This window comes from Takifugu flavidus, chromosome 17 (assembly GCF_003711565.1).
Source record: "Takifugu flavidus isolate HTHZ2018 chromosome 17, ASM371156v2, whole genome shotgun sequence".
Lineage (NCBI taxonomy): Eukaryota > Metazoa > Chordata > Actinopteri > Tetraodontiformes > Tetraodontidae > Takifugu > Takifugu flavidus.
The window spans coordinates 635,345-650,080 of NC_079536.1; the positions used below are offsets into that span (position 1 = coordinate 635,345).

The 14,736-nt window shown below is 50.5% G+C and overlaps 2 protein-coding genes across 13 annotated transcripts in view; both read left to right on the forward strand.

The window, feature by feature from the left end:
* Positions 1–319: 319 nt before the first annotated feature.
* On the forward strand, positions 320–2,604 carry xrcc2 (X-ray repair complementing defective repair in Chinese hamster cells 2). Its single transcript, XM_057012925.1, has 6 exons — positions 320–461; positions 564–645; positions 712–747; positions 821–970; positions 1,339–1,615; positions 2,133–2,604. The coding sequence occupies exons 1-6, from the start codon at positions 441–443 to the stop codon at positions 2,425–2,427; spliced, it is 861 nt and encodes a 286-aa protein (XP_056868905.1). The 5' UTR covers positions 320–440; the 3' UTR covers positions 2,428–2,604.
* A 196-nt stretch (positions 2,605–2,800) lies between these two features.
* The window catches only part of LOC130513811 (histone-lysine N-methyltransferase 2C-like), a 41,663-nt gene continuing 29,727 nt past the window's right edge, over positions 2,801–14,736 (forward strand). For 9 of the 12 annotated variants that reach the window (XM_057012888.1, XM_057012892.1, XM_057012890.1 and 6 more), the window contains exons 1-13: positions 2,801–3,246; positions 3,963–4,193; positions 4,408–4,484; positions 4,592–5,528; positions 7,339–7,521; positions 7,638–7,660; positions 7,955–8,038; positions 8,258–8,367; positions 8,450–8,600; positions 8,697–8,868; positions 9,653–9,767; positions 9,840–10,003; positions 10,821–14,656. In XM_057012888.1, the coding sequence (XP_056868868.1) occupies positions 3,964–4,193; positions 4,408–4,484; positions 4,592–5,528; positions 7,339–7,521; positions 7,638–7,660; positions 7,955–8,038; positions 8,258–8,367; positions 8,450–8,600; positions 8,697–8,868; positions 9,653–9,767; positions 9,840–10,003; positions 10,821–14,656 (6,082 nt within the window). In that variant the 5' untranslated portion in view covers positions 2,801–3,246; position 3,963. The remainder of the gene's footprint in view (positions 3,247–3,962; positions 4,194–4,407; positions 4,485–4,591; positions 5,529–7,338; positions 7,522–7,637; positions 7,661–7,954; positions 8,039–8,257; positions 8,368–8,449; positions 8,601–8,696; positions 8,869–9,652; positions 9,768–9,839; positions 10,004–10,820; positions 14,657–14,736) is intronic. The other 3 variants (XM_057012891.1, XM_057012898.1, XM_057012894.1) reach the window with 1 other exon arrangement.

Sequence of the window (14,736 nt, forward strand, 5' to 3'; positions counted from 1 at the left end):
ACAATTACTTGCACAATGAAAATTCGAGCCGCTGCTTGGCAGAGGTCTGAGCTCTCTAAGTGCTCTGCTTCTTGCTCGGATAAGCAGATGTTGAAGGTCAGCTTCAGGGTCAGGTTCTCAGCAGAGGTGTGTTTGGCAGCATCCTTCAGGTAACACAGGTGTGGTGCTCACCACTGTTCCTAGCTCTCAACTGTGTGTGACTTTAATGACGCAGGGCCTGGTGCCGGGTGGGATTCAGATCTGTGTGCCTGCATGAAGGCTCGGCTGCAGCCTGTTGGTGGGTTTTGTGCAGGTCACGCTAGTTCTGGAGGTCACGCGCGCATTAAATAGCCACTGCAGCAGAGGGCGCTGTTGCGCGCCAGTCAAACCAGGTCCAAACAGGAAGTACCGGAGTCTTCAGCGTCGGTCTGCGTTCAGAAGCCGAAGTTCGTGTTGTTGAGATGACAGAAAGTGGCGCTCAGGTGAGTCGTGAGGCTATCACCATGGCAACAGCTGTGCGTTGTGACTGTGTGACGGGAGAAGGCAGCTGGAGGAGTCTGACTTCTTCGTCTCTGTCTCCGCAGCTCTTTGCTCGGTTAGAAGCTCGTCGCTGTCTGAAGGACATCGAACCTCGTCTGTTTCCCGCCCATGGCGGACCCGAGCACGGTGACTGACCACGTGTGCCGAACAAACCTGTCTCACCTGCTAACCTTTGTTTTCGACCCTATCCAGGTGACGTGGTGGAGCTGCATGGCCCAGAGGGAACAGGTAAGCTGTGCCCACAGGTGTGTCTTTAAGCTGTTTAAACAACCGTGGACACGTGTGTGCGTGCGCGCGGCAGGTAAGACGGAGCTGCTGTATCACCTGTTGTGTCGCTGCGTGATGCCCACGGCTGCTGGAGGCCTGGAGGTGGAGGTGATATTTGTGGACACCGACTACAGCCTGGACATGCTGCGCCTGGTCAGCATCCTGGACAGAAGACTGAGCGAAGGTGTGTAAATCCTGGTTTAAAAGTGACGTATGGAAAGTACACGGTAGATTACCTCATCATCAATACCCCCGATCAATGGTTAATATTACCCTGATTAACCAGGACTGTGAAGCATGACTGAATAAATCATTCTTATTGATTTCAGCTCAGATTAAAGCTAGCTGGGTTTCTTTCACCCTTAAAAAACCTAAATGTTGCATTAAAGAAGTGTTCATGGAAACATTTTCAAAAATCGCTCAAATATTGCTAAAAGCTTTTGGAAGAGGAGTTTCATAATCTAGATATATGTCGCACAATTGCAATGGAAGCAATTTCCACATTTAGGAGACACAGGACTTGGAAATCCCTATTTTCGTCTCTCCTCTCAGCTCACTCTTCGGGCGCCGCCTCAGCTGCTGCCCCTGAGTTAGCGTTACGTTCTTGTCTGTCTCGCCTCCTGGTGGTCCACTGCTCCTCCTCCTCTCAGCTCGTCCTCACGCTCCACCTCCTGGAGACGTCGTTTCTATCGCGGCCAGGCCTGGCGCTCCTCCTCATCGACAGCATCTCTGCGTTCTACTGGCTGGACCGCAGTGAGGGTGGGGGCAGCACCACCAAGCAGGAGGAGAAACTCAGCAAGTGCTCACTCCTGCTGGCCCGTCTGCTCAGGTACGTGATGGTTCATCAGGACCTTTGAAGAACTACTGTGGTACTGGTACATGGAGCTAGTTCAGGTCCAGAACAACCCCCGCACCCCCTATAGTGCCCTCCATGCGTCCCATGATGATGGCAAACAGTAGTAGACCATCTATTGGGCTCGCATGGGAAATTACACATGACCATTAATTAATAACAGAGTTAAATATTAATGACAATAATACAAAACAAACACGTCTGATTTATATTTATTCATCAGTTGATAAAAAGAATTACTCGTCCCGGTGCTGACACCATTTAGGTGCGTTTCAAAGGGTTCTGTAGCACCTTCTTGCCTGGGTCACTGAGACAAGGTTCTGGTGGTCTGTCAGGTGGTCCTGGTGTTCCAGCCTCACTGAGGATCTGGAGGCTTCAGGATGCGTGGGGGGGCTGCACTACCAAATGGTGCCCATGTGAGGATTCTGACCCCAGAACAGCAGACGTGGACAGGATTTGTATCTATTGACCTCAAGCATCCTCTCGTTTTCAGGGACTACCGGATCACTGTGTTTGCCACATGCCACGCCATCAGGAGGAACTTCGCCGGACTTCCTGCCTCCTCCGATTCTGCCCGGCCCCATCTGTGTCGCTCATGGCAACGGCTGGTGAAACACCGGCTGTTGTGTTCTCGAGAGGAGACAGTGGACAGTATGTCTGACTCGGTAAAAGGCGATAAGGGGGAAAGGCGACGGCAGGTCTTCGGCGTCCAGTACACCTCGCCCTCTCTGCCGTCCCACAGGAGCAGCAGCTTTTATGTATCGGATGGAGGAGTCCAGTTTGTTTGAAAAGAAAAGAATTTCATTTGTGATTTAAAGGACACACTTTGTTCCCCTTGCTTAATAAAGGTTTGTTGTGGTCCGTCGTGTCGTTAACAGATGTCTTTTTCAGGAACGTCAGCTGTCAGATTGATCTTTTTCAGTTGTTGTGAGATCAGAGTTTTAATAAAACTTCTACAGATGTTGGTTGTTGCTGTGGAGACCTTAATGTTTGTACCGTGATCAGGAATCTTGGCGCCATTTTTGTCGACGCAGATCAACCATCGGTGGCTCCGAGGCGGTCCGCGTGCCAGCGCGATCCAGTCCGGGACTTCGGGTGTAATGACAGGGACCGCCTCACTGGAGAAGTTCCCCGACAAATCCCTCCGCGGGGTCAGTCACTTTTTACACAACACAAATAAATAAACGGAGCCAGCAGCGCCTTCTCGCCGCGACAACTTTACGTTTTTGCGTCCAGCTGGTGAGAAATCGCCGCCTGGACGGGAAAAAGCGCGAAGTCCTGCTTAACAAGTCCGCTGTGGGACGACACTTCATATTTTCAGAGACCTACTTCTCCAGCTATCACTGACAGGGTGCGCTGCGGTCCTTCCTAAACATGGCCTCCATGACGGAGAGACCGCTTTAACTTTAATTTTTTAAAAGCGATTCCAGCGCAATATCACCCGTTTCTTACTTCCAAAATCACCGGGAATGTTTCGTTGGAGAACCCTGCCATGCCGGGCGTGTGAGATACATGCGATCCTTCGGAGAAGTTCGCAGTTGTATTTAAACAGACCGTTTTAAGTTGGCTGGAAAGCTGGAGAGGAAAAAGAGAACCGCATCAAATCAGTAAGGAAGCATTTTCCCTCTCTTCCTTCGACTCCCTGCTCGAAATTCCTGTCTTAACTTTACGACCCTCGTCAACATTTGAAAATGGCTACACAGCAGCGCGTGATAGACGCACTCATCCCCACAGCATGCTAATCGCTAGCATGCTATCTGCGCTAATGTTAGCAGAAGTGCTAAGTCAACTGGGCGGTCCACGGCAGCTAATGGCTAACCGCTGTGTTTGGGTTCCTCCAAATAAACCTATTTTAAAGAGCTCGTATTAACCATTTACCGGCACATTTGCGTAAGAACTTATTCTCTTAGCGGCTAGTATTGCGTTAAACAACCGTTGGCTCGCACCGTCTGTATGTGTAATTTAAATGTATGCAACTATCCGTGGAAGAGTTGCTCATTTGTAGCTGAATGTTACGCCTGTTAACCACCTGCAGAACTTTTGCTGATCGTGATCAGAAAGAACCTTCCTCAATTTTCATCTTTTTCTGGTACCTGTTATATTAAGATTTAGAAAAAAAAAAGTGATCTGAAATGCGGTGGAGCTGCAGCCAAATACGGGTAAAATGTGTGAACCTGACCCTATAAAATGAACCCTTCGCTTTTGGCTTCTCCAACAGTTTAAAACTGGGCGTTGCTGTTGTCCAGGTGTTGCCCTCTGTCCCTTTACCTGCCGGCTCCAGTACTGTCGGTGCGTTCAACCCTTTGTCCCGGTCTTTCCCCAGAATGCCTTCTGAGGCCCAGGATCCTCGGGACCGAGGACTGACCCCTCCTGTCACCCGGGCTGGACGGAGCGCCCAGTTGGCCAAGGCTGCCGCCACCAGTCTGAACGTGAGCGAGCGGCGGCCTCGTGGGCGACCCCGGAAAGACGGGAGCAGCAACACACCTGCCCCCCCCCTTCAGCCTCCGCCGGCTCCTCCAGCTGCTCCTGCTTCCTGTCCCAGGTCCAGGAAGAAGTAAGTGTGGTTCTGGGGTCGATGTTGGGTCGGGTGGTCCTCCACCCCTGACCCAGACCCAGAGGAAATGAAACCCGGTTCTAGGCTTCTATGTCAGTTTGGACTTTTGGGGAACCGTGTGAATGGATCAGAATCCTCATCGGTTCTGGTCATTGTCATCGGGAGCATTTCAAACTCTGCCCAGGTAACCAGGTGTCTTTCTACCTGTTGTTAGGGGGCGGGGCCGGGTCCGAGTCCAGCAGGAAGATGAGGAGCGTGTGGATGCCGCGCAGCAGAAACCCCAGGAGACAGGTGTGTAGCGCACAGGTGAACAGGTGACCCGGTGAACAGGTGACCCGGTGAACAGGTGACCCGTCTGTGCTGCACCTGCTCCAGCTAAACTGTGTTTTGTTGTGCAGAGGTGAAAGAAAAGACAGCAGGAGGCCGTTCATCCAGGAGAAAGTCCACTAACCCTGAACCCAGCCAAGACCGCCCAAAACCAGGACCTGAGCTGGACCCTGGACCCAGCCAAGACCGCCCAAAACCAGGACCTGAGCTGGACCCTGGACCCAGCCAAGACCGCCCAAAACCAGAACCTGAGCTGGACCCTGAACCCAGCCAGGAAGATGTGAAAACAGAATTTGAGGTGGACCCTGGACCCAGCCAGGATGACCCAAATCCAGAACTCACACTCTTCCAGGTTTCTTTCATTTCAGGACCAGAACCCAGCCAGGGTGGCCTTATTTCACAATCTGACCAGGACTTGAAAGAACCTTGGTTGGAATGTGAGCACAACAAAGACCATCTTGGTCGCCCGTCTGAACCTGCTGAAGATCACATACATCCTGAACCTGAAGGGAACCCTGGTACCAGTCCGAGCCCAAATCAGGAGCCCAGCAAGGACCACAGTAATCCAAAGTTGCAGACAGATCCTGAGTCTGGACCCAACCACTTAAGTCCAAAACCAGAGCCTAGCCCAGACCACCTGAGTGAAGAATCTGGATTTCCAGAACCCAGCTCAGACCCAGCTGCTAGTGCAGTGGAAATCGGAGAGAGCTGTGCAGCTCACACCCTGATCTTGGTCTTCACTTCAGCAGAAACGGCTCCATCTAGTCCACAACCCTGCTCCCTGGACCTTAGCTGCAACCCCGTCTCCATGGTGATTGATTGTGATAAAGCAGCAGAGAGAGAGGGGGGCGGTTCCAGCTCTACAGAGCAGAGTCCCACCTTCAGTCCTTTGGCCTCCCCCTGTCCCCGATTGGACGATGAAGACCCTCTGTCTCCACTGTTCCACCAGAATGTGTCTGAGGACTCTGGGAGCTCAGGACCACCCATCCTGGTTCACTCCAAGAAGTTGTAAGTGCTTATGTGATGCTGCTGTCCTGCTTTGTACCAAAGTCTGTGACCTTATCCAGGTCCTGCCGCTCTAAGGGGTCCCCGGGGGGGTTAGGGTTTGTGTCAGTGGTGCAGTGGGTCCGAGAGAGTCGAGGTGGAGGAACGTGTGGCCAGATGTGGTCATGGACGTTTCTGCAGCCGAGCACATGTGATCGTCTTCTTCAGAGAGCTGCTCAGACTCTCAGTGTCAGGAAAATGTTCCCTTCCACTCAAATCCTCTGGTGGAGTGGGATCTGACCTCTGACCTCTTTCTTTCTCCGTTCTCTCAAACAATTTCTCTGGATGGTTCAGCTCTGTCCAGCCGAACCCTCCATCCAGTCCAGTCAGAGTCCTCCTGCACACTAGACCAGGCTTTACGTCATTTAACCTTTGACCTTTCTGGGCCTTCTGGGTCCTCCAACTCCAGACTGTATTGCTGACCACATGGTCATTGATGAAGGAAATGTAACCACCTCGAAAGGCCCAGATATGTTGTGGAGATTCCTTTATTAAAATGAGTGTGGTGAAGAACGTGAGCGACAGAATCTGCTCCTTACCGCTCGTGGTCTTGGTGATCTCCTCGCTCACTCTCCTCGCTCACTCCTCGTGATCTCTCCTCGCTCACTCCTCGTGATCTCTCCTCGCTCTCTCCTCGTGATCTCTCCTCGCTCACTCTCCTCGCTCTCTCCTCGCTCACTCTCCTCGCTCACTCCTCGTGATCTCTCCTCGCTCACTCTCCTCGCACTCTCCTCGCTCACTCTCCTCGCTCACTCTCCTCGCTCACTCCTCGTGATCTCTCCTCGCTCACTCTCCTCGCACTCTCCTCGCTCACTCTCCTCGCTCACTCCTCGTGATCTCTCCTCGCTCTCTCCTCGTGATCACTCCTCGCTTACTCCTCGTGATCTCTCCTCGCTCACTCCTCGCTCACTCTCCTCGCTCTCTCCTCGTGATCTCTCCTCGCTCACTCCTCGCTCACTCTCCTCGCTCTCTCCTCGTGATCTCTCCTCGCTCACTCCTCGCTCACTCTCCTCGCTCTCTCCTCGTGATCTCTCCTCGCTCACTCCTCGCTCACTCTCCTCGCTCACTCCTCGTGATCTCTCCTCGCTCTCTCCTCGTGATCACTCCTCGCTTACTCCTCGTGATCTCTCCTCGCTCACTCCTCGCTCACTCTCCTCGCTCTCTCCTCGTGATCTCTCCTCGCTCACTCCTCGCTCACTCTCCTCGCTCTCTCCTTGTGATCTCTCCTCGCTCACTCTCCTCGCTCTCTCCTCGTGATCTCTCCTCGCTCTCTCCTCGTGATCTCTCCTCGCTCTCTCCTCGCTCACTCCTCGTGATCTCTCCTCGCTCTCTCCTCGCTCTCTCCTCGCTCACTCTCCTCGCTCTCTCCTCGCTCACTCTCCTCGCTCTCTCCTCGTGATCTCTCCTCGCTCTCTCCTCGTGATCTCTCCTTGTGATCTCTCCTCGCTCACTCTCCTCGCTCTCTCCTTGTGATCTCTCCTCGTGATCTCTCCTCGTGATCTCTCCTCGCTCACTCTCCTCGCTCACTCCTTGCTCACTCTCCTCGCTCACTCCAGCCACATTTCCACGTGTGTCATTGGTGACAGGCAGAGGATCTTCTGTCTCTGTCTCTCATCAGAAAATGAAGGGATTTTGCTAAATGTCTATTAACCTGGAACAAAACATGTTTACCATTTTAACAGCTCTAAAAGAGAACAAATGGGCCACGATGGGCCTCTAATTTGTTCGCATTGTTCCTTTAGTCCCGGACTCATGCATGTTTCTAATCCTGCAGTTTGAAGCAGTGTGCTTTCTGTTACCGCGGTGACAACCAGGCCCCTCTGGGCCAGGGCCACCTGATGGTGTTCGGCCCGACGCCGGGCTACATTCCGCTCCACATCCTCAATCGGCGCGCCTCCTCCGACTGTGATAACGACTGCCACGATTACTGCTACGGGGGGAGCCAGACCCCATCCACGTGAGTTACACACCTTTGAGTCATGAAAGGATGGGATGTTTGAGAAGAGTCAACAGTCCATTAAACTGTCTGTGTGTGTGTGTGTGTGTGTGTGTGTGTGTGTGTTGTGTGTGCAGGTGCAGCAGTCCAGAACAGTGTGGTAAGTACTTGTCATTCACGTTAGTTACTGATATCAAAGCTTGTTTTAAGTGCATTTCTGGCCGCACGTGTTTAATAATTATTTTTAATAACAGACGAAAGGTGTTTTTTCATTTTCAGATCTCTTTTATGAGTGTTTGGTGTGTGTACCAGTGGAGTTGTACTCCTTTAAACCGTAGATATATGATAAAAAATGTTTTTAATAGGAAACATGAGGGACACGCTAACACACTTTCAGGTCCACTTCCGAACTGTTTCTAAGAAAGTGGTGAAGTTAACCACCATCTGCCCACAGAGTCTTCCTCTGAGTTTGTGGAGCAGCTTGGACCCGTGGGCCTGCCGCATGATCTCAACATCCAATCGCTGTTTGACCCCACAGGTACAGCATTAGTGTCATGTTGGGAAACAAGTCCTGTTCAAACTGGTGTTAGATGCACGATTGGATTCAGCTCAGTATAAACTGTGTGTGTGTGTGTGTGTGCGTGCGTGTGTGTGTGTGTGTGCCTGTGTGTGTGCCTGTGTGTGTGTGTGCGTGCGTGCGTGTGTGTGTGCGTGTGTGTGTGCGTGCGTGTGTGCGTGCGTGTGTGTGCCTTTGCAGGTCAGTGCTGTGCTCACCAGCAGTGTGCAGCCTGGTCAGAGGGGGTTTGTTGTGGCGAAGGTCAGTCGTTGCTCTACGTGGACAAAGCCATTGATTCAGGAAGCACACAGGTCTGTTTCCCTGCCCTCGCTTGTGTAACACCTGTATTTGGGTCACAGCGCCTTACACGTCGTCTCGCCATCCTCTCTCCAGGTGTGCGCCTACTGCCAACGACTTGGAGCTTCCCTGCGTTGCTGCAAAGCAAACTGTGGGCGGAGCTACCACTTTCCTTGTGCAGCAGCAGCCGGAGCGCAACAGAACTGGGCTGAAAGACACCTGCTGTGTACAAAACATGCGGTTGCAGGTACACGCTCCGCCCCCCCCCCCCCCCCCCCCCGGTGAATCTTTGATGACAGTGCACGTTCACCTAACCTCGTGGAACCTTCTTGTCTGTCTGCAGTGACGTTGCCGTGTAAACGTTGTTTGAGCGGTGGTGATGCCGGCAGCTTGTTGATGTGCTGTTGCTGTGGTGACTGTTACCATGGGGATTGCCTGGACCCTCCTGTCGTCCCCACCCCCCTGTGCCGAGCAGGCTGGCAGTGTCCACAGTGTCGAGTCTGCCAGGGCTGCAGGTATCACGATACTTTCGTTCCATCGATACTTCGTTATCAGATATTAACCATTTTCTGATTGTTGTAAAAACATTAAATCCAATTGAAGAAAGTAATGTGTTCCCATAATTGTTTTGAATCTCTATATACGTTGAGCAGACAGAAGACCAATTGCTCCCTCTCTTTGATCCTCTGAAATCAGTGTGTTTACCTTCTGTTTGTGAGTCAGAACACTAATCTGAAGGATCCGTTGTTATTTTAAAGCCACTTATCTGTGCTAACATCAGGACCAATGAACCCTGCCTCAATGTCCTTCATCAGGTGCTCTATGCTGTTTAGGTCAGATGTTTCTGTGGAGACAGATTGTGCTCGACCACCTCATATTATCACATTCATCATTTGGTCAACTTGATCCAAAATGTTCTGGAATGGTTTTTTTTTCCTATCCTGCCCTGGCTGTTCCATTTCTTATTTTAAATGTTAACCTTTCAAATATATCTGTTTCAGTTCAAATAAGATTGGAAACATTAAAATCATATACGAGGCATGATTATTATCTATTGTTATTATCTATTATATGAACTTAGACAGTAAAAGCTTCAAAAAAGCTGGATTTGACTGGCTGTAAATTTAAGTTTCCACTGGTTTCTTCTCTGCTCTCTGAAACTGAAGAGCTTTGAGTTACAGACAAAAATCAATCTAAACCCTAAAATGGTCACAAGATGACTCGATCGATTCCATTTTCAGAGCTGGAGTGTGAAGTGCAGGTGAATCCATTGTCACTCTTCTTATATTTGTGTGTTAGATCGCGAGGGATTGAGGGAACGTTGCTGGTGTGTGAGCGCTGTGATAAGGCCTACCATACACACTGTCTCACACCACCCCTGGATCACAGACCAAGCACTGGCTGGAGCTGCAAGGTGAGTCAAACTCACACGTACAAACGTAGTGTTGTCTAATCAAGACTGAGTTTTAATTTGTGTCTTCCTCAGAACTGTAGAATATGCCGTCGATGTGGTGTTAGGTCATCAGGCCAGTGGGCCAATCACCCATTTCTGTGCAAGCCATGTGACCCAGCTCTGCCTTGTCCTGTCTGTGACAGCTCCCCTGAACCCTACAAACCACAGGAGACTCTGACTTGTATCTGCTGCTTCAGGTAGCCACATCTCACCTACATCTGCGTTTGCACGTTCTGCGTTGCTCCCTGCTGACCTTCAGGCTGCTCAGCAATCAGAAATCTGACAAGGATTTCCCACTGGGTCAGATTCATCTGAAAGTTTAGACTTTTAAGTATGTTTCCTCCTTGTGGTGCATCTCACCTCTGATCTTGGTGGCACCAGTGAAAGCCGAAACCATAATGTGACCTGGTGACAGCACCACTCTGTTTAGCTAAAAATAGGACGTTCCAAAAACACGGCAAAATCAGCAAAACTGTGCTAAACTGCCATTAATCGAATGCAGTTAACTAGGAGTAATGTTCAGAATAGTTAACCTGATCCATGCGCAGTGCTCAAAAATGGCACTTCCAAAACTCAAATAGCTTCATGATTGATCTGAACATGTGGTTCACCACGTTGGTGGAGCAGAGAAAAGCTTCAGATCTGGATGTGTTGGCTTAATCTTGCGTTATTGAGCATCACTTCACACATTACAGACAGGTCTAATTATTCTGCAGAGAGACGGACGGTCCTCGGTCCTTATTAAGATGCTAGATTATCTGGACATTTGACACCCTTGAGCAGTGGCTCAAATTCTGTGGGTTGATCAATACCCTCAAAATTCTCCCATCTGTCCATAGTTGGGCATAACACTTTTCCTACGTTTCCATTGACATTATTTAATTCAGTTCTCAGGAGAACAACTTCCTGTCCAGTATTAAAAACCACTCAGACCTCACACATCAATGTCAAACCACACTTTAGAATTCTTCCAACATGTCTTGCACCTCATTCTCAGTTTTCTCTCTCGCGCAGGTGTGTCCATACTGATTGTGCCAGTGGATGGCAGAGAGAGGGCAGGGTGGGACCTGAAGATTATATCTGCTCTACCTGCAGACCTAAGGAAGGGGAACTAGTACCCAACCGGCCTACGCAACCACCAAGTTTCTTCATTTCACTGCCAACAGATCCAGACGACAAAGACACTATCTCCCTCCATATTCCAGCCCAGTTCATCTCTTCAGAGCCATCACAGGAGCCAGTAAAGCCTGAGTGTACACCACTACCAGCAGAACCCCAATGTAGTCCCTCACTTCAGCAGAACACCACAGATCCACATATTCATCCTGCACCGTGTCGGGCAGAATCCACAGAGGTCCAACACAGTTCTGCTGTGCCAACAAGTCCTGCCCAACAATCTCCACAACCTGAATCTGAATCAAAAGACATCCATTATTTTCAGGAACCACCACACCAGGAGGCCCTCGTGCAGCAGCATTGTTCTCTAGCATCTCCTAGGAGTGCACGGGAGCTTCATAGCACCCCTCCCCCATCTCAACACAGTCCAAGTGAACAGCTTGATCGTCCTGCAACACCTCAGCCTTACAATTCAGAGCCCAATCTTGCTGCCTCTCGCCAAGATCCAGTTGAGCCCCGGCATCCTTCTCCTTCAGAGTCCTGCCAGTGCCCTGCTGCACCTCAGCGGGATCCTGAAGAGCCCCATCACTGTCCTCCTCCATCTCAACCAGGTCAATCTACTCCCCACTCTGATTCGGAACCTCCTCAACCTGAATCCAAAGAGCCCCAGCAGAGTCCTGCTGCTCCTAAGGAGGACCTCATAGAGTTCCATCACAGTCCTTCGCATCATCCTGAAACGCAGTCGCCCACAGATTCGCGTTCACCATTTCATCAGGACCCAGTGGAACCTGGCAGTGATCATGCACCATCTCACGCTGAACTAGCAGAGAAATGTCTTGAGCCACCCGATCAGGACCCAGCACAACTCCATCAACATCCTGAATCTGTGGAACGTACACCTGCAACACATCAATCTGAACACTCTGTGCTTCTCTACAGTCCTGCATTACTTTGTTTTACAACCACAGAGATCCAGAACAGTCCATCACAAACTCAGGCTGATCCACCCGATTTTCATCGTAGTCCAACGTCACAACTTCCCCCCACAGACCTCCCTCACAGTCCTGAGCCCAAAGAGCTTGTTGGTAATGTTGCACAGCTTCACGGTGATCTCACAGAGGCTCCTCCTAGTCCTGCACCCACTCTTGCTAAAAACCTGGACTCGCCACAGGGTCTTTCTTCTCATGTTGAGCCTGCAAAGCTTCACGTAACTGCTGTATCTTCACATGCTAATACTGAAAAAAGGACAGATTCTACAAATCAAGAAAACCACTTGGGAACTATCTCTTCTCCAACAGAGCACCCAGAAGACCCTTCGCTTGCTCCCGATCAAATAGCAGTCCAGGATAGGCCCAACATTTGCATTATCGGCCCTGCAAGAATGCATCAGAGTTCTGCCAATTTAAACGAAATTCAGAATAGCTCTGATCAACTCGGCCACCACTCAGCCACTAGTACTATCAGTAGTTCCCCTGAAGACCAGTGCACAGCTACAACATTTCCACATAGTCCAGAGCAGGAAAGTTTCATGTTGTGTAGCGATGCCCCTTCTCCCAGTCAGATGCAGCTTCAGCCAGGACTCTCCAACATTCAGCAAACACCACCACCAGACACTCCATGCCAGCAAAGCCTTCCGCTGCTTAGACCTGCACAAGACTGTGTATCAGAACTAACGCCACATCCTGCAGAAGATCCTGAACCCACCCTAGTCCAGGAAGGTTCTGAATCAACTAGTCAAGTTCTGTTACCCCGTAGGGACGCTCACACCATTTTCAAGTCGGACCGAGACTGCTCACCAGTCTATTGTAGGTCAACGAGGACAGTAATCAAACAGGCCTCTCCAAAGTCTTTGTCTGCTCCATGCAGCCCGTCACCATCTCAGCCTCCCATCAAGTGCAGTGTCTCACAACCCTCTAGCCCAGTGCCCTCCCAGCTCAAGTTAGGGTCATCTCAGTTTGTTGTCCAGTCAGAAGTCACTTTTAAATGCGACAACAAAAGTGAGGTGTTGTCTTTGGACTGTTTCCCCATCCAGATGGGACCTGCTGAGAAAAGGCAGACCCTGGAAAAAAGTCAGGACTCTCTTAGCCCCGTCTCCAATGTATCGCCAATGGCAACCAGTGACACAGATGACAAACTCCCAAAGAGTCTTACTCCTGCTTTAAGTGGCAGACTTGACACAGATCATCTCAGCCTAGCTTCTGTTCCTTCCACACCCACACTTCAAAGCCTTTCTCCACACCCCAGTGAAGCTATGGTTCCTCTCCCACCCCAGAGGCCTTGTGACAGCTTTTTATGTTGCACAGAACCTAATGACATGCTCGAAACGAGGTCAGTAAGTCACAGTCCTCAACATACCAGTCAGATGCCTACAATCTCAGCTGCCTCTCTTCCAGCTTGTCCTTTAACAGGGGAGCCCAGTCCTGCCACTGATGAAGCCTCATGCCAACCCAGTAACCTCTTTGAATCACCTGTTAGATCTCCAGAGAGCTCACACGCTGTAACACCTCCCCCCACGTACCTTAACTTGTTTCAGTCAAACAAAAATGAAGGAGAGGCCCAGCTCCCCCATCCTTCTGTTGAACCAGAAACAGGTGACCTGTGTTCTTCTGCAGACAGTCTGGATCATGATAGCATAGTTCATAATGCAGCTACGATCAATGATGGCCTAAGAGACTCTGTTCATGATCAAGAGAAGATCCTTTTCACTGTTTGTGGTTCAGCAGAGGTCACACAGACAAATGTAAGTCCTCCACGTTCTGCTCAGTTAAGTGTCCCAAACCTGGATAGTCCTTCACAGACAACAACCTTGACTAGTTGTGGGCCTTTACCCTGTAAGCGCACTCTGAGCCACGATGACCAGGCCACCTTCTCACCTGCGAAAAGAACTGAGACTCACTCAAGTCACTTTCCAGATAGGTCTTGTCTCGTTGGTCCAGGTAATCCTGTTAATGTTGATACCCCCTCCGTTAATTCTCCCTCAGGTGCCTCAGCAAGCACCACACAGAGCAGCCTTGCACAAACTACCGCAGAGTTTGTAAGTTCACCACACAGTCTAGCTCAGTCCAATAAATTATGCTGTAGCCCCCAACACAACCCAGTTCTAAACACTGAAAACAAACCTGGACCCAGTTCAAGTCTCAAGGTTGACAATGATGTCAGTTCAAAGATGCTGAATTCTTTTCTCCCCTCTTTGGTTAGTTTTGAATCTGGTCCTGAGAAACCCGACAATGTTGGGGAGATGATGCCAGAGCCTGTAAGTTCCTCACTGTACAACAAGTCCACTGTGGTGAGCCATTCTCCAGATGCTGCACCCCATACCCTCAACCCGTGTGTCACTGACAGCCAACAAAGCCCTGGCTCCACCAGTCCCCTGCCTCTCAGAGCAGCCAGCTCAGCTGATATTAGTTCCAGTCTGGCTAGTCCTAGCCCCCAGAGTCCTGTCTGCTGTAGTCCCTCTCAGGTTAGCAGTTCAATGCGTAGTTGTAGCCACATTACTGGAGCTCCTGTGTGCCCTCAGGCTCTCTCTCCTCATCGTGTGACCAGTAGCCCAGCTACCAATCCTAAGTGTGGCTCTTTGCAGTCAAGTAACAGACAAGTGCATCCAAGTCCAGTCTCTGGCCACTCGGAAGACACCCCCAGCCCAGGTCCTGATAGCCCACTGCTGTGTTTTCATGCTACGTTAACGAGCGTCCCGCAGAACATTCAAACTCAGAGGGAGTCTGCAGCTGCTGAATGTAAGTATCAAGACACCCAAAAGGGGTCATGTTGAAAATGGCTCAGCGTCTGAGCAAAGCTCTTAGGTTTTGACATTACA